At 47.1% G+C, this 18,847-nt stretch overlaps 1 protein-coding gene across 4 annotated transcripts; it reads left to right on the top strand.

The window, feature by feature from the left end:
- The first annotated feature begins 232 nt into the window (after positions 1-232).
- pet100 (PET100 cytochrome c oxidase chaperone) lies at positions 233-18,426 on the top strand. Of its 4 annotated transcripts, none has more exons than XM_069927215.1 (4): positions 233-338; positions 13,262-13,348; positions 14,613-14,645; positions 18,163-18,426. In XM_069927215.1, exons 1-4 carry the CDS (start codon positions 309-311, stop codon positions 18,253-18,255), a joined length of 243 nt encoding a protein of 80 aa, XP_069783316.1. In that variant the 5' UTR covers positions 233-308; the 3' UTR covers positions 18,256-18,426. The 4 variants fall into 4 exon arrangements, with proteins under 4 accessions (XP_069783316.1, XP_069783317.1, XP_069783315.1 ...); XM_069927216.1 differs by lacking the exons at positions 233-338; positions 18,163-18,426 and adding exons at positions 8,535-8,876; positions 16,808-17,337; XM_069927214.1 differs by lacking the exon at positions 233-338 and adding an exon at positions 8,753-8,876.
- Positions 18,427-18,847: the final 421 nt, after the last annotated feature.

Genomic DNA, 18,847 nt, shown 5'->3' on the forward strand with positions numbered 1-18,847 from the left:
CCTCTCCTTCTTCTCTTCCCCTCTCCTTCTTCTCTTCCCCTCTCCTTCTTCTCTTCCCCTCTCCTTCTTCTCTTCTCCCCCCCGCCCCCACGCTCAAGTCCCCACTCCCTGTACCTCCACACGCAGATCGCCTCCACCTGTATCCTTTCGAGCTCCTTCCCCCCCTCTGGTCGGGGCACGGTCGCCATGGCGACCGGTTGTAGAGCTGAGCCTATCAGAGGCCGCCATGAATCGGGTGTGTTCCTGCCTCTAGTGGCCAATGGCAGCAGGCGTTGCTGGCCTGCCTGGTGAAATTGTGAAGGCTGATCATGGGAGGCGTGAAGCTGGAAATATTCAGGGTAAACGGCCGGGCCGGGAGATTGGGAACGAAGGGGGAGTGGGGCTGTAGGAGGCGCAGCCGGGTGGTGGGGTTATGGTGCAGTCTCTGTGGTGGCTGTTTCAGATGCAGACCTTGTGTGGAGAGGGGGAGCTGAGCTAGGAGGGGAGAGAAGTGGGGTGGTGGTGGTGATGGGAGGGGGGGGTGGTGGTGATGGGAGAGGGGGGGTGGTGGTGATGGGAGGGGGGGGTGGTGGTGATGGGAGAGGGGGGGGTGGTGGTGATGGGAGAGGGGGGGGTGGTGGTGATGGAGGGGGGGTGGTGGTGATGGGAGGGGGGGGTGGTGGTGATGGGAGAGGGGGGGTGGTGGTGATGGGAGAGGGGGGGTGGTGGTGATGGGAGAGGGGGGGTGGTGGCGATAGGAGGAGGAGAGGGGGTGGTGGCGTTAGGAGGGGGAGAGGGGGTGGTGGCGTTAGGAGGGGAGAGGGGGTGGTGGCGTTAGGAGGGGAGAGGGGATGGTGGCGTTAGGAGGGGAGAGGGATGGTGGTGTTTGGAGGGGAGAGGGGATGGTGGTGTTAGGAGGGGAGAGGGGTGGTGGTGTTAGGAGGGGAGAGGGGATGGGCGATAGGAGGGAGAGGGTGGGTGAGAGGAGAGGGGAGTGGGGATAGGAGGGGGTGGGTGAAGAGAGGGGGTGGTGATAGGAGAGGGGTGGTGGTTAGGGAGAGGGGGTGGTTAGGGAGAGGGGGGTGGTTAGGGAGAGGGGGTGGTTAGGGAGAGGGGGTGGTTAGGGAGAGGGGGTGGTTAGGGAGAGGGGGGTGGTTAGGGAGAGGGGGTGGTTAGGAGAGGGGGTGGTTAGGGAGAGGGGGTGGTTAGGGAGAGGGGGGTGGTTAGGGAGAGGGGGTGGTTAGGGAGAGGGGGGTGGTTAGGGAGAGGGGGGTGGTTAGGGAGAGGGGGTGGTTAGGGAGAGGGGGTGGGTTAGGGAGAGGGGGGTGGTTAGGGAGAGGGGGTGGTTAGGGAGAGGGGGTGGTTAGGGAGAGGGGGTGGTTAGGGAGAGGGGGTGGTTAGGGAGAGGGGGGTGGTTAGGGAGAGGGGGTGGTTAGGGAGAGGGGGTGGTTAGGGAGAGGGGGTGGTTAGGGAGAGGGGGTGGTTAGGGGTAGGGGGTGGTTTAGGGTAGAGGGGTGTAGGGAGGGGGGGTTAGGGAGAGGGGGTGGTTAGGGAGAGGGGGTGGTTAGGGAGAGGGGGTGGTTAGGGAGAGGGGGTGGTTAGGGAGAGGGGGTGGTTAGGGAGAGGGGGTGGTTAGGGAGAGGGGGTGGTTAGGGAGAGGGGGTGGTTAGGGAGAGGGGGTGGTTAGGGAGAGGGGGTGGTTAGGGAGAGGGGGTGGTTAGGGAGAGGGGGTGGTTAGGGAGAGGGGGGTGGTTAGGGAGAGGGGGTGGTTAGGGAGAGGGGGTGGTTAGGGAGAGGGGGTGGTTAGGGAGAGGGGGTGGTTAGGGAGAGGGGGTGGTTAGGGAGAGGGGGTGGTTAGGGAGAGGGGGTGGTTAGGGAGAGGGGGTGGTTAGGGAGAGGGGGTGGTTAGGGAGAGGGGGTGGTTAGGAGAGGGGGTGGTTAGGGAGAGGGGGGTGGTTAGGGAGAGGGGGTGGTTAGGGAGAGGGGGTGGTTAGGAGAGGGGGGTGGTTAGGGAGAGGGGGTGGTTAGGGAGAGGGGGGTGGTTAGGGAGAGGGGGTGGTTAGGGAGAGGGGGTGGTTAGGGAGAGGGGGGTGGTTAGGGAGAGGGGGTGGTTAGGGAGAGGGGGGTGGTTAGGGAGAGGGGGTGGTTAGGAGAGGGGGGTGGTTAGGGAGAGGGGGTGGTTAGGGAGAGGGGGGTGGTTAGGGAGAGGGGGTGGTTAGGGAGAGGGGGTGGTTAGGGAGAGGGGGTGGTTAGGGAGAGGGGGTGTTAGGGAGAGGGGGTGGTTAGGGAGAGGGGGGTGGTTAGGGAGAGGGGGTGGTTAGGGAGAGGGGGTGGTTAGGGAGAGGGGGTGGTTAGGGAGAGGGGGTGGTTAGGGAGAGGGGGGTGGTTAGGGAGAGGGGGGTGGTTAGGGAGAGGGGGTGGTTAGGGGAGAGGGGGTGGTTAGGGAGAGGGGGTGGTTAGGGAGAGGGGGGTGGTTAGGGAGAGGGGGTGGTTAGGGAGAGGGGGTGGTTAGGGAGAGGGGGTGGTTAGGGAGAGGGGGTGGTTAGGGAGAGGGGGTGGTTAGGGAGAGGGGGTGGTTAGGGAGAGGGGGTGGTTAGGGAGAGGGGGTGGTTAGGAGAGGGGGTGGTTAGGGAGAGGGGGTGGTTAGGAGAGGGGGTGGTTAGGGAGAGGGGGTGGTTAGGGAGAGGGGGTGGTTAGGGAGAGGGGGTGGTTAGGGAGAGGGGGTGGTTAGGGAGAGGGGGTGGTTAGGGAGAGGGGGTGGTTAGGGAGAGGGGGTGGTTAGGGAGAGGGGGTGGTTAGGGAGAGGGGGTGGTTAGGGAGAGGGGGGTGGTTAGGGAGAGGGGGTGGTTAGGGAGAGGGGGTGGTTAGGGAGAGGGGGGGTGGTTAGGGAGAGGGGGTGGTTAGGGAGAGGGGGTGGTTAGGGAGAGGGGGGGGTTGGGAGAGGGGGTGGTTAGGGAGAGGGGGTGGTTAGGGAGAGGGGGTGGTTAGGGGGGGGGTGGTTAGGGAGAGGGGGGTGGTTTAGGGAGAGGGGGTGGTTAGGAGAGGGGGTGGTTAGGGAGAGGGGGTGGTTAGGGAGAGGGGGTGGTTAGGGAGAGGGGGTGGTTCGGGAGAGGGGGTGGTTAGGGAGAGGGGGTGGGTTAGGGAGAGGGGGTGGTTCGGGAGAGGGGGTGGTTCGGGAGAGGGGGTGGTTCGGGAGAGGGGGTGGTTCGGGAGAGGGGGTGGTTCGGGAGAGGGGGTGGTTCGGGAGAGGGGGTGGTTCGGGAGAGGGGTGGTTCGGGAGAGGGGGTGGTTCGGGAGAGGGGGTGGTTCGGGAGAGGGGGTGGTTCGGAGAGGGGGTGGTTGGGAGAGGGGTGGTTCGGGAGAGGGTGGTGGCGATAGGAGGGGGAGAGGGGGTGGTGGCGATAGGAGGGGGAGAGGGGGTGGTGGCGATAGGAGGGGGAGAGGGGGTGGTGGCGATAGGAGGGGGAGAGGGGGTGGTGGCGATAGGAGGGGGAGAGGGGGGTGGTGGCGATAGGAGGGGGAGAGGGGGTGGTGGCGATAGGAGGGGGAGAGGGGGTGGTGGCGATAGGAGGGGGAGAGGGGGTGGTGGCGATAGGAGGGGGAGAGGGGGGTGGTGGCGATAGGAGGGGGAGAGGGGGTGGTGGCGATAGGAGGGGGAGAGGGGGTGGTGGCGATAGGAGGGGGAGAGGGGGGTGGTGGCGATAGGAGGGGGAGAGGGGGTGGTGGCGATAGGAGGGGGAGAGGGGGTGGTGGCGATAGGAGGGGGAGAGGGGGTGGTGGCGATAGGAGGGGAGAGGGGGTGGTGGCGATAGGAGGGGGAGAGGGGGTGGTGGCGATAGGAGGGGGAGAGGGGGTGGTGGCGATAGGAGGGGGAGAGGGGGTGGTGGCGATAGGAGGGGGAGAGGGGGTGGTGGCGATAGGAGGGGGAGAGGGGGTGGTGGCGATAGGAGGGGGAGAGGGGGTGGTGGCGATAGGAGGGGGAGAGGGGTGGTGGCGATAGGAGGGGGAGAGGGGGTGGTGGCGATAGGAGGGGGAGAGGGGGTGGTGGCGATAGGAGGGGGAGAGGGGGTGGTGGCGATAGGAGGGGGAGAGGGGGTGGTGGCGATAGGAGGGGGAGAGGGGGTGGTGGCGATAGGAGGGGGAGAGGGGGTGGTGGCGATAGGAGGGGGAGAGGGGGTGGTGGCGATAGGAGGGGGAGAGGGGGTGGTGGCGATAGGAGGGGGAGAGGGGGTGGTGGCGATAGGAGGGGGAGAGGGGGTGGTGGCGATAGGAGGGGAGAGGGGGTGGTGGCGATAGGAGGGGGAGAGGGGGTGGTGGCGATAGGAGGGGGAGAGGGGGTGGTGGCGATAGGAGGGGGAGAGGGGGTGGTGGCGATAGGAGGGGGAGAGGGGGTGGTGGCGATAGGAGGGGGAGAGGGGGTGGTGGCGATAGGAGGGGGAGAGGGGGTGGTGGCGATAGGAGGGGGAGAGGGGGTGGTGGCGATAGGAGGGGGAGAGGGGGTGGTGGCGATAGGAGGGGGAGAGGGGGTGGTGGCGATAGGAGGGGGAGAGGGGGTGGTGGCGATAGGAGGGGGAGAGGGGGTGGTGGCGATAGGAGGGGGAGAGGGGGTGGTGGCGATAGGAGGGGGAGAGGGGGTGGTGGCGATAGGAGGGGGAGAGGGGGTGGTGGCGATAGGAGGGGGAGAGGGGGTGGTGGCGATAGGAGGGGGAGAGGGGGTGGTGGCGATAGGAGGGGGAGAGGGGGTGGTGGCGATAGGAGGGGGAGAGGGGGTGGTGGCGATAGGAGGGGGAGAGGGGGTGGTGGCGATAGGAGGGGGAGAGGGGGTGGTGGCGATAGGAGGGGGAGAGGGGGTGGTGGCGATAGGAGGGGGAGAGGGGGTGGTGGCGATAGGAGGGGGAGAGGGGGTGGTGGCGATAGGAGGGGGAGAGGGGGTGGTGGCGATAGGAGGGGGAGAGGGGGTGGTGGCGATAGGAGGGGGAGAGGGGGTGGTGGCGATAGGAGGGGGAGAGGGGGTGGTGGCGATAGGAGGGGGAGAGGGGGTGGTGGCGATAGGAGGGGGAGAGGGGGTGGTGGCGATAGGAGGGGGAGAGGGGGTGGTGGCGATAGGAGGGGGAGAGGGGGTGGTGGCGATAGGAGGGGGAGAGGGGGTGGTGGCGATAGGAGGGGGAGAGGGGTGGAGAGAAGGGGATGTAGAGAGGTGGGTTGAACGAGTGGAGTAGGAGAAGGAAGAGTGGGGTTGGGGTGAGGTCTGGTCACTGAATGATTGAAGGACAAAGAGGGAGGAGTTGGGGAGCAAAGGTGGATGAGAATGTGTCATGGAATCAGAATTTGTCATGAACATGTGCCACAAAATTCATTGTTTTGCAGCAGCAGTATTGTAAATTACACATGAAAACTCAGTTCAAAAGACCCAAATGTCTTTCACCAGCCCTGTTTGCATTGGCTATTGAATCGTTCGCTCTAACAATAAGGCAGAATGAACAGATAAGAGGGTTGAGAGTTATGGATGAAGAGTATAGGATTAATTTGTTTGCAGATGATGTTTTGATATATTTAACAAACCCAGAACAATAATTGCCACATTTATGGGAATGTTTATTACATTATGGAACATTATCTGGATATAAAGTTAGTTGGAATAAAAGTGAAATTTTGCCAGTTGGAGGAGATTATTTGAGTATAAAAATATTATAAAATTGAAATGGTCTGATAAAATTAAATAGGAATAATTGTAAATACTGAGTATCAATCTTTATATAAGTTAAATTTTGTTCCATTATTAAAAAAGATTAAAGCAGATTTAATTAAATGGAAAGATCTTCTGTTAACTTTAATTGGTCAAATTAATTGTATTAAGATATTTTTCCTTGTATTCAATACTTATTTCAATCAATATTACGTTCTCTTTCAAAGGGTTTCTTTCAGGATTTAAATAAAGTTACGAGAGAATTTTTATGGAAAGGTAAACTACCACGAGTAGCATTAAATAGAATCACTTGGAAGTATGTGTTAGGTGGGCTTCAATTACCTCATTTTTAGAATTATTATGAAGCAGCCCAGTTGAAATTTATTAGTAGATTGATGGATTTGGACCAGCCTCCAAGTTGGACTAAAGTTGAGATGGCCTGTATTCCTGAAGTTGAGGTGTATCAATTTATATTTCAATGGAATGTTAATTTGTTGAGGGAATATAATATGCTGATATTAAAACATTTATTAAAATTATGGATTAAAAAATAAGATTTTAGGATCAAAAGGTAAATTGTCAATTTTAACTCCATTATATAATAATCATCTTATTTCTTTTTCAATGTTTAATAGTCATTTAAAGAGTTGGGATTTTAAGGGTATAAAAACATTGCAGGATTGTTTGGTAGAAGGTCAGTTTCTTTCTTTTACTCAATTGAAAGAGTGTTTTGATATTGCTGAAAATTATTTATTTGTTTATTATCAACTTTATTCTTTGGTGAAAAATGTGTATGGTAGAGAGATGATTTTACCTGTATTGACGGAATTCGAGTCCTTGATTTCTTCTATACCAAAAAGGGGTTATATCTCTGTTATGTACCAAGTATTACAAGACTATATGGATAAGTAGGAATGGGAGAAGTCTAAGCTTAAATGGGAAAATGATTTAGCTTTAGTTTTTCCTGAAGATTATTGGGCAGATACGTGTCATGATAGTGTGACTAAATTGACGAATGTGCGGTATGGAATGGTTAATTACAACTTTCTTCTTTTGGCTTGGCTTCGCGGACGAAGATTTATGGAGGGGGTAAAAGTCCACGTCAGCTGCAGGCTCGATTGTGGCTGACAAGTCCGATGCGGGACAGGCAGACACGGTTGCAGCGGTTGCAGGGGAAAATTGGTTGGTTGGGGTTGGGTGTTGGGTTTTTCCTCCTTTGTCTTTTGTCAGTGAGGTGGGCTCTGCGGTCTTCTTCAAAGGAGGTTGCTGCCCACCGAACTGTGAGGCGCCAAGATGCAAGGTTTGAGGCGATATCAGCCCACTGGTGGTGGTCAATGTGGCAGGCACCAAGAGATTTCTTTAGGCAGTCCTTGTACCTCTTCTTTGGTGCACCTCTGTCACGGTGGCCAGTGGAGAGCTCGCCATATAACACGATCTTGGGAAGGCGATGGTCCTCCATTCTGGAGACGTAACCCAACCAGCGCAGCTGGATCTTCAGCAGCGTGGACTCGATGCTGTCGGCCTCTGCCATCTCGAGTACTTCGATGTTAGGGATGAAGTCGCTCCAATGAATTTTGAGGATGGAGCGGAGACAACGCTGGTGGAAGCGTTCTAGGAGCCGTAGGTGATGCCGGTAGAGGACCCATGATTCGGAGCCGAACAGGAGTGTGGGTATGACAACGGCTCTGTATACGCTAATCTTTGTGAGGTTTTTCAGTTGGTTGTTTTTCCAGACTCTTTTGTGTAGTCTTCCAAAGGCGCTATTTGCCTTGGTGAGTCTGTTGTCTATCTCGTTGTCGATCCTTGCATCTGATGAAATGGTGCAGCCGAGATAGGTAAACTGGTTGACCGTTTTGAGTTTTGTGTGCCCGATGGAGATGTGGGGGGGCTGGTAGTGATGGTGGGGAGCTGGCTGATGGAGGACCTCCGTTTTCTTCAGGCTGACTTCCAGGCCAAACATTTTGGCAGTTTCCGCAAAACTGGACGTCAAGCACTGAAGAGCTGGCTCTGAATGGGCAACTAAAGCGGCATCGTCTCCAAAGAGTAGTTCACGGACAAGTTTCTCTTGTGTCTTGGTGTGAGCTTGCAGGCGCCTCAGATTGAAGAGACTGCCATCCGTGTGGTACCGGATGTAAACAGCGTCTTCATTGTTGAGGTCTTTCATGGCTTGGTTCAGCATCATGCTGAAGAAGATTGAAAAGAGGGTTGGTGCGAGAACACAGCCTTGCTTCACGCCATTGTTAATGGAGAAGGGTTCAGAGAGCTCATTGCTGTATCTGACCCGACCTTGTTATTTTTCGTACAGTTGGATAATCATGTTGAGGAACTTTGGGGGGCATCCGATGCACTCTAGTATTTGCCAAAGCCCTTTCCTGCTCACGGTGTCGAATGCTTTGGTGAGGTCAACAAAGGTGATGTAGAGTCCTTTGTTTTGTTCTCTGCACTTTTCTTGGAGCTGTCTGAGGGCAAAGACCATGTCAGTAGTTCCTCTGTTTGCGCAAAAGCCGCACTGTGATTCTGGGAGAATATTCTCGGCGACACTAGGTATTATTCTATTTAGGAGAATCCTAGCGAAGATTTTGCCTGCAATGGAGAGCAGCGTGATTACCCTGTAGTTTGAGCAGTCTGATTTCTCGCCTTTGTTTTTGTACAGGATGATGATGATGGCATCACGAAGGTCCTGACGCAGTTTTCCTTGGTCCCAACAAAGCTTGAAAAACTCATGCAGTTTGACATGCAGAGTTTTGCCACCAGCCTTCCAGACCTCTGGGAGGATTCCATCCATACCTGCTGCTTTGCCACTTTTCAGTTGTTCAATTGCCTTATATGTCTCATCCTGGGTGAGGACCTCATCCAGCTCTAGCCTTAGGGGCTGTTGAGGGAGCTGGAGCAGGGCGGAATCTTGGACTGAGCGGTTGGCACTGAAAAGAGATTGGAAGTGTTCTGACCATCGGTTGAGGATGGAGATCTTGTCGCTGAGGAGGTCTTTGTCGTCTGAGCTGCGCAGCGGGCTTTGGACTTGGGGTGAGTGGCCGTACACAGCCTTTAGAGCCTCGTAGAAACCCCTGAAGTCGCCAATGTCTGCACTGAGTTGGGTTCGCTTGGCAAGGCTAGTCCACCACTCATTTTGGATCTCCCGGAGTTTTCGCTGAAGATGGCTGCATGCGCGACGGAAGGCTTGTTTCTTCTCTGGACGGGACGGCTTTGTAAGGTGAGCCTGGTGGGCAGCTCGCTTCTTTGCCAGCAGCTCCTGGATTTCCTGGCTGTTATCGTCAAACCAGTCCTTGTTTAACCCCAGAGAAATTGAAAAAATATGGTTTTAGTAATTCAGATTCTTGATGTGCTGTATGTACTGGAACTTCTTTACATGCTGTTTGGTCTTGTGTTTATATACAACCATTCTGGGACGAAATTAAGTTAATTTTGGAAAAATTATATAATTTTAAGTTACCATTAGATCCATCTATTTTTTAATGGGTTATATAATTCTTTTAAGGGGATTAGGGTTGGATAAATTTCAAATTGCATTTATATATTTATGCAGCTCGAAAATGTGTAGCAAGTACATGGAAAGATAATATAGTGATTAATATAATGCGATGGCATAATGAATTGAAAGCTTGTATTGTTCTGGAAAAAAATACATATAATTTACATGACAATTTTTTTTTTTGTTAATAAGTGGTTAATAAGTGTTAATAACCTCACTGACAAAAGGCAAAGGAGGAAAAACCCAACACCCAACCCCAACCAACCAATTTTCCCCTGCAGCCGCTGCAACCGTGTCTGCCTGTCCCGCATCGGACTTGTCAGCCACAAACGAGCCTGCAGCTGACGTGGACTTTTACCCCCTCCATAAATCTTCGTCCGCGAAGCCAAGCCAAAGATTTCGAATATAGGCATTTAGATATATTTTAATTTGTTATATACTTTTAGTTTCTGTTTATATATTTTTAGCTCTCCTTAAGAGAGTTGGCTGATAAGGGGGCTGGGGATTAAAAAAAAATTTTTTTAGTTGTCTTGTTTTTTTAAATTTTATTTTTTTAATGTATACTCATAAAATTTTCATTATGTAATGTACTTTGTATTACTATTAATGATTCTTCAAATAAATAAAGTTTTTAAAAAAAACCATGATGAAGAGCAGGGGCAGGCTTGTGGGGCTGAGTAACTACTGCTGCTCCTCTGTTCTACGTCATAGACCACTTTGTTCACCATTTTTAATTGTGACCTTGTCTGGGAGCTGGGCTCATTTTTTTCAGAATTACTAGATTGGCTGAACTCCTAATAAAAGGTATGAATGCAATTATGTACTTTGAATAGGTCTGTAATTGCTAACCATTTCAATGCATGCATTTGCAAAATTTGAATGGGGAAAAATAAGAAACTGCATTGTCCTTTGTGTATTTAAGACCGAAATTGACAGGAATTTGATTAGTTAGGGCATCAAGGGTTATGGAAAGAAGGCCGAGGAGTGGGGCTGAGCTCATCATTAAATGGCAGAACAGACCTGGCAGACCAATTGGCCTACTTCTGCCCTTATAACTTGTGAAAATATAGATTCCATTTCTCTTTGAATCGAGAGATGGCAAAGAGATTTCAGATTTCAAATGGAGGATGTATCAAGTAAGTGGAACAAGTAAGTGGAACACTTTCATTATCACACATGGCTTCTTTTGTTTTCCAGTGTTTCTATAGCCTTGTTACATTGTGGGGATGGGGAAAAGTTACTTGAAGATTGGGAGATCACATTGTTGAGGAAAGGTTCAATATGATTGGGCTCTAGATAAAAGTTAAATTTAGATATAAGCAGATAATAGTACAAAATGTTAGTTGATACTTGAGTGCAATACTGAGGTTTTGGAATAGAAACCCTGTCTACTCTTTCAGATCTCATCATGTTACTCTGTAGAAGAGTTAAGACACTTTGTGAGGTACCTGAGGAGATTCTGTTTGTCACCGAAGACTCACGTAAATCTCTCCAGGTGGACCATGGAGAGCATTCTGGCTGGTTGCATCACTGCCTGGTATGGAGGTGCCAACTCTCAGGACAAGAATAAACTCCAGAGGGTTGCTAACTCAGCCTGTGACATTAAAGGCACCAGTATGAAACAGCTTCTATCCTCAAGGACCCCCGCCCCTCCCCACCACGCAGGCCATGCCTTCTTCACTCTACTACAATCATGGAAAAAATTATAAGAGCCTAAAGACAAGCACTCAGCGGCACATGGATAGTTTCTTCCCCGCTGCCATCAGATTCCTGAATAATCAATGAACCAAAGACACTGCCTTACTTTTCGTGCTCTATTATTCTTATTTCTTTAATGTTGTAAGATGGTTTTAATATGCATGTTTGTACAATGACAAAACACTGAATTTCATGACTTGTTCATGACATATCTCATTAAGTTTAAAATATAGTATTTAAACAGAATGTTCTGATAAAGGGTCTTTGACATGGAATAGTAACCCGTACCTCTGTTGCTCTTCCTGCAGACGTACCTGATGAGTATTTCCAACATTTTTTGTTTGATTTAGATCTCCAGATTTGTTTTTATTTTATACATGAGTTAGCCCCATTCTGCTCATCACTCATCAACCTGACAAACATTATTTTTGTCATTGGAAATGTGCTGGGCAGGAATTTTGTACTGCACTTCCTATATTTCAACAGTGGTAGTATTTCAAAAGTATTCAATTAACTGTGAAGCATTTGAGAAATTCTTAGGTTAGGAAAGGATTTGAAAAGTGGAGAGAATGTTTCCATATATGAGAGAGAACATAACAGTGATTGTAAATAAACGACAAGTCACTTAGAGATGACTCCTTACTGAAAGAGAAGCAGAAGAGATACCCTTTAGAGACATTGTGTCCGTAGATCCCACCACCTCCTCTGATGCCGCTCCCATACCTCTGTAGCCGCACGGCCTCTCGTCCATTTCAGTGTTGCACCTGAGCTCCAGGCATCCAAGTCACCCCCAGGTTCTGAAACCCCAATGCCTGCAGTCCTTCAGAAGACCTGCTCACCATCAGCACCCACACCAGTCCTGGTCCTGATACCTGGTTCCCATCAGCAGTCCTCCAACTTCATGCTGATCCACTGAGGTGTCTCCTACCCTGTAGGTTTTTCCCAGGTTCTCAGGGTGGTCTCTCAATTATGTTTAATTTTCTTTCTGTAGTCTGTTGATCAATATGTCCTGTATTTTCATGTCTCCGTTGTATGTAGCTTCTGTTAGCGATGCTTTCAAATGTTCCAGGGCTCATCCATCGGAGAGAAAATTTTTTAAAAACTTTTAGCCATTACTCCGAACTCGTACTGTTGGGTAAGACCTTTACATGGCCTTCATTATTTGTTCTGTGTTGAAATCATTCCAGGTTGTTTGTGGTTTGATATCTTAATGTCAGGTACAGGAATATTTCTACTAAAAAAAACTATACAAATAATTCCACAGAGAATTTCTTATTCATAATTATTCATAACTCTCCAAATCATTATGGGATTTGGCTTTGAAATTTATAGCATTATGTAAATAAATTACCTTGTTTCCTTTGAAGATTTGATGTTCCTGTCAATTATCAAAGAGTCATTACGTTGTTGCCTGGAGAGGTGATGTTAAAGGAGCCATTGGAGTATGTACTATTGTTCAGACTTGCTAATACCAATCGGATACATTTCATGCTTGCATACAAGACACTAGATTCAATTTATGGATTCATTCTGGATCATGAGTATATAAAGTAGAGGTAGGTTTCATAATCAGAATTTGTTGTCATGAATGTGTCACTAAATTCATTGTTTTGTGGCATTTGTTGTCATGAATGTGTCACTAAATTCATTGTTTTGTGGCATATAATTGCAAATATTACTATAAATTTCATTTCAAAATAAATAATGCAAACGAAGGAGAAAGTGAGGTAGTGTCTGTGGTTCATTATTCAGGAATCTGATGACGGAAGGAAAGAAGCTGTCCTTGTGCTGTTGGGTGCTCGTCTTCAGGCTCCTGTACCACCACTTGATGGGACCAGATAAAGAAGCCATGATTTTGGTGGTGAGGGTCTTTGAGGATAGAGGCTGCTTTCTTAAGATGTCACCTCTTGTTGATGTCCTTGATGGAGTGAAGACTAGTGCCCATGATGGTCTGTTCTGTGATTTGGGAGTCCATACCAGATAGTGATGTAACCAGTCAGAATGATCTCCATGGTTCACCTGTCGCAGTTTGCAAGAGTCTTTTAAGATTGGGGAATTGAGGGTATTGGAAATGGCACAGAGAAGGAGCTGAGGCCTGGAGTAAATCATATTGAATGGCAAAGGAGGCTTGAGGAGCTAGGTGGTGTAGTCTTTTGTTTAGTAAAGGCATAATCAAATTCTTAAATGCCAAAATAGAGTGTGCATACAAACCTATTGCTTTTGTATAATTGTCAGCATTTCTTTGGTGACAAAGGCTCAAAAAGAGACAAACACTCAAAATTGTTCAATTCAAGGGCATAACAATGGAAATGAGGAATTATAATGTGATAAATAATCGGGGTGAGTTTTAATTTAGAGATACAGCACGGTAACAGTTTATCTGATTTATGCTGTTTTCTTTCTATCAGATGTTCCTCTATCTGTCATTTCCTGTGACAGTCTTTTGGGTCTCAAATCAAGCAGATTACTTCGAGGAATATGTAATCAAAAGAAAGGTCAGTGAATATGAGGTGCATGATGTCGTGATTCACAAGATAAAATCAAATTGTATACAAGGGGAATTTGAGACATGCTGATGGTCCACAAGGCATCCTTTGGGTTTTTTTGTAGGACTATATGGGTCAGGACAAATGAGGGCTTAAGTGCCTGTTCTGTGCTGTAGTGTCCTATCTTGGTGTCATAATTCCCCCTTGTGTAGATCAAAGTGTCAATGCATTGGAATTTGTTTATTTCCTTGTCATATTAGGGTTGTACCAAAGCTATGGGCCACAGGGTATTTCCACGTGGGTCTTTAGAAATGTTAAGTAAAATACTTTAAATTAGATAAAGATGTATTTCTTACAGAACTGCCTTTGACTTGAAAATATTGCTCAGTCATTGCCACAAGTGGGCCATGGCATGTTGGGTCAGAAATCAGGTGGGCCTTAGACCGAAAAAGGTTGAGAACCATTGTAAAGAATGATTTATGATCACAATAGGAAAAATTAATAAATACTCATATCACAGCTAAAAACAGACAAAAAGCTCTGTGACAAAACATCATGCTTGGGGCAAAAAAATGTCTCTTTGCATATTGCTCCTTTAATGTCAGAAAATCATTTCACTGGTGTATATTCAGACAAATCATGTCATCATAAAAAAAATTGTTCTCTTCACTATAGGTGCACCATGACCTTAGTCTGCACCATCTACAAATTACTTGCCACAGCTGTTGCAACAGGTGTACCAGCCCATCAAGGAAGCAGGTTTATGGATTACCACCATCTCCTGCTCCATGTTGTACACTCTGCTGACATGAAAATATTTGCTGTTCATTGCCATTGAGTCTAGGTCCTGGGAAATATTCTAAATGGCCTTGCGGGAGTATTATAAGCCTGAGACAGTTCAAGCTGGTGATTCACCACCACCTTCTCAGGGACACTGAAGGATGGCTAATAAACACCCACATTCCTGTCAGTGAATTTTAAAAATGACACCATCAAAAGCAGACACTTAAATTGGTACTTAAAGGTTTAATCAAAAATAAAGCAATATCTTGAAAGAGGAGTAGGGGTACCTTCCCCAGGACTACAGCAGGTCTGGAAAGCGGTTCACCGCCACCGTGGAACAATAAACACTGGGTTTGGTAATGAAAACACTTTGTAAACCCATGGAAGATTCACTTATTGTGAAGAGTCTTCAAATTTTTGTTTAAAATCATGTTGTAATGTGGCATTCATGTTTTTAAAGCCCCATTTCCAATTTGTATTGTATTTCTAGAGAGAAATCTACCCACCGGAAGAGAAGATGCATGTAAGTATCTGAGCTTATTCACCAACATAATCATTGTTGTACAAGTAATTGGTTAGAGGTAAATAATGAACACTTTAGGCCTCCTTTTGCCAAGGTTCTTTTGATATTTTCATCCAGTTGAACTATTTGTTTATTCCTGACACTTTGAATGTTGGGGCGTGGCATTCATTTTTAACAGTTGGAGAAATGATGATGGTCTTTCTTCATGGAGTGATTACAGATGCATATTTTTGTGATATTGTTTTTCTGTTTCAGTATGATTTAGAATTTGTAGATATGTGCTATTAGCGCTCAAGGTTTCTGGCTCATCTTGTTCCTCTTCAGATTGTTCTTCACCTAATCTAATCCAATACTGTAAACCCCCTATTCGGAATTCAGGCAACTGGTAAAAAAAATTGCAGAAATGGTTTTAAAAAAAAATCCAGGTTTATAATTGGCATACATCACCGTTAGTTTGCCAATCACGTAAAATGCAATCTCAAACATCCGGAAATTTTACTCACCCGGCATCTACCAATCCCCCATAGGTATTGGATACCAGGGGTTTTACTGCATATCCTTTTTTCTCATGTACATCTAGATTCTCTCAAATACATCTTTGTCACTTTAGCTGTTTGTGGTAAACAGCTTCATGTTCTATTTCACATTTATTTTAAGACAAGGAAGATTGGAATATTGACAAATTTGAAATTAATTTGCACTAAAGTACTTTTCAAATTGAACTGAATAAACTGTTTTTGATGCTTTAATATTTTCACACTGTAGGAGGAAGGACATAACAGTCAAAATGTGGAATTATAATGTGATAAATAATCGGGATGAGTTTTAATTTAGAGATACAGCACGGTAACAGGCCCTTCCGGCCCATGCTGCCCAAAACAATCATGTGACCAATTAACCTACTAACCCCGTATGTCTTTGGAATATGGGAGAAAACTGGAGCACTTGGAAAAAATGCATGCAGACACGGGGAGAATGTACAAACTCCTTACAGAGACGGTGCCGGATTCGAACCCCAGTGTCTGGCACTATAATAAGCGTTGTACTAACCATGCCAACCGATGTTGATTTCAAAGCCACAAAGTTGAAATAATATTAAAGAGACAGCAATTTTGACAATGTTCAACTTACCAGGCAGCATTTGCAGAGTGGGAGAGAGGAACAATTTAATATTTCATATACATACTTTCATTGACTGAGAAGCTTTGTAAATAAAAATTCTTATTGGGCTCAGTAAGACAAGGAAGATCGGGCCATTGACAAATTTGAAATTAATCTGCATTAAAATGTTTGTTGAGTCATTAGTGGTTCAAATAAAGGCCTCAATGTGGAGATTTTGTGTTTGTTCACAGGATACAGACATCATATTGGTATTTTTGTCCATTCCTATTTTTCTCTGAACTGAAGAGCCTGTGTAGAGCCGTGGTTTGTTGTCATTGTTTTGCGAAACTGGTGACAACTCCAGAATGTCCACAGCTAAACAATTTAGTATGACAATCCAGCAATCTGTCAGTGGCTCTTGGCTCAAGCACAGGCTGCACTCTTGTGCTACCTCCTTCAGCATAATCAAGTAATTAATAAATCTGATATCTTCTCGGACTCTAAACCCTTCTCAGTATCCAATTCCCTGAAAATATTACATTCTGTGGTATGAGATTAAAAAAAAATAATTCTACCTGAGTGTAATGGGGCAGCACAGGTTTAAAATGGCTGGAATCAGCTTCTAATATAAAAAAATTTAAATTTACATTTACATTTTGACAAAGACTTTGGCCTAAGAAATGTAATAAAACAAATTTTATATACGTGGATTATAATTCTCTCAACTAAATATTTCAGAATAATATTCTTACATTTGTTTCAGGTTGTACATTTTTGCATTTTCTATTCTTTATTTTATGTCCTGTAATATATTTTAAATTATTTGTTCAACATTGTACAGCTTTCGGAGAGGTTAAGATTGGCTCCCTAGCCAGCACTGATCCTAAACACCAGGTTCAGGAATACTCTGCTTTACGAAGAAACCTGTGCTCGCTATCTGAAAGAAATTTAAATGGGTTTTAGCTTTCACAAAAATAACCTTCAATAGTAGTGAATGGATCTTTGCTTTATGCCATTTTGGCTTATGAAAGGTTAATTAGGAATGCTCTACTTTCGAAAAGCAGGATATACCTGTTGGACCTAACCAACATCAGAAAGCAGGAGGTCTGCATCACAGAGGTTGCTAGATTTCTGGGACAGCTGACTGCTAAAGCCAAGCAAACACCTGAACATCATTGCCTTTGAAGTGCCGAAACAGGAAATTGCTTCATAATGTTCTCAGTCTCAACACATTACGCTCTTCCAATGACTGAAAATTGTACATATACCAAGTAATTCAAGGGTAGATCAAGGCAGATTGACCCAATTAAACTTCAGAGTTCTGAAGAATGTTTGACCACAAGTAATTTTCTGAATTGGGCTCACTGCCATGCATTTATTTTCATTATCACTGAAGGAATTAATACTCTGAATTGGACTTCTGTAAGTTGTTAAGATATTGCATTGTTGATGTGAGAGACTCTGGTATTCAGTGTTTCAGGAATAAGTTGTAAAATCTACTGCTCCATTGGCCACAGGGTCTGGTGAACAATTTTTATTTACCCTTGCATATCCCTCACCATTAAATAAAGTTAAGTTTATTGTCATCTGATTGCACAAGTACAACCTGATGAAACAGCATTCTCTGGTCCTCGATGCAAAACACGCAGACCCAGAGATAACACGCAGCACACATGCAGGACAATTATTCATGTATACAAGAAAATAAATATTGTTTCATGTCTATGAAAGTCTGGGATGGTCAGTGTGAGCCGTTCCTTTGGTCGTTCAGCATTTTCACTGCCCGTGGGAAGAAGCTGTTCCTCAGCCTGGTGGTGCTGGCTCTGATCCACCTGTATCTCTTCCTTGACCGGAGCAGCTGAAAGATACTGTGTGTAGGATGAAAGGGTCCTCAATGATTTTTGCACACCCTCTTCTATTTTTTATTTAGATATACAGGCCATTTCAGTCCATGAGTCTGTATCACCCAATTTACCCTCAATTAACCTACACCCCAGTATGTTTTGAACAGTGGGAGGAAACTGAAACCCACGCAGAAAATTGGAGAAAACCCACGCAGACGTGGAGAGAAGGTACAAGCTCCTTACAGACAGCGTGGATCCCTATGCCAACCATGCCACCCCAGACAACAATCCCAGTAGATCACATCAATTGGGGAAAGGGAGACCCATTGATCCTCTCTTGCCATGCTTGTGGTCCTGCGGATTTACCTCCGATCCATTTCTCTGCAGCAACCATGCCACATTGTGATGCAGCTGGCCAGGACGCTCTCGAAAGAGCTCCTGCAAGAGGTTGACATGGTGGCCTTGCCCACTTCCATCTTCTCAGGAAGTGCAGTCGTTGTTCCACCTCCTGTCAAATGAGGAGATATTGAGTGTTAAGATCTGATTCTAAAGGTACTTGTTTCTGATCACAGCGAAAAGAACTGGAAGATTTCAAGGAACGGATGAGAGAAAAGCGGCAACAGAAACTCTTGCGTCAAGCAGAAACCCAAAAGGTTGAAGAATAGTAATACAGTATCAATATTGCAGAACTTGCCAGCACTAACTAGCAGATCTTCAATGAGTCCAAGCTGATGGAATCATTTCTTTTCTGTCGTCTGGGACACTCTTATCTACAGTTGCTACCTTTCCCAGGCATTTTCATTGTGACCTGATTAAAGTAATTTTTTAAAAATAAATGGAATGACTTGAATGTAATTCTGTGGTGGAAGAGAGAACTGTTTTACATTTACATGCAAGTTCCCCAGGTGGCTCAGCGTTCATGTGCGCTTTAGTCCGCCTTGCTTTTATTTTGGCATTTACATTGATGCATTAATCTCGTAAGCGTGAGTGAGTTGCAGCTTTCTGAGCTTGGGTAACATAAAAGAAAATGGTCGCACTTTGCTGGACTGAATGTTTCCGTCAATCTGGTTTGACTCCTTTGTGGTTTAAATTTGACTAAAAATGATGTTGCATCATTTAAAGAATCAAAATTATTTTATTGTCATGTAATAAAACAGAAAATGGGATATTACACAAAATTTCCTTTAGTCTACCAGAGGGAAGCAAAGATTTGCCATCAGCGCAAACTGCCCTGATGCTCCTTACAGTCAGAGAAAG

Source organism: Narcine bancroftii, chromosome 3, assembly GCF_036971445.1.
Source record: "Narcine bancroftii isolate sNarBan1 chromosome 3, sNarBan1.hap1, whole genome shotgun sequence".
NCBI lineage: Eukaryota > Metazoa > Chordata > Chondrichthyes > Torpediniformes > Narcinidae > Narcine > Narcine bancroftii.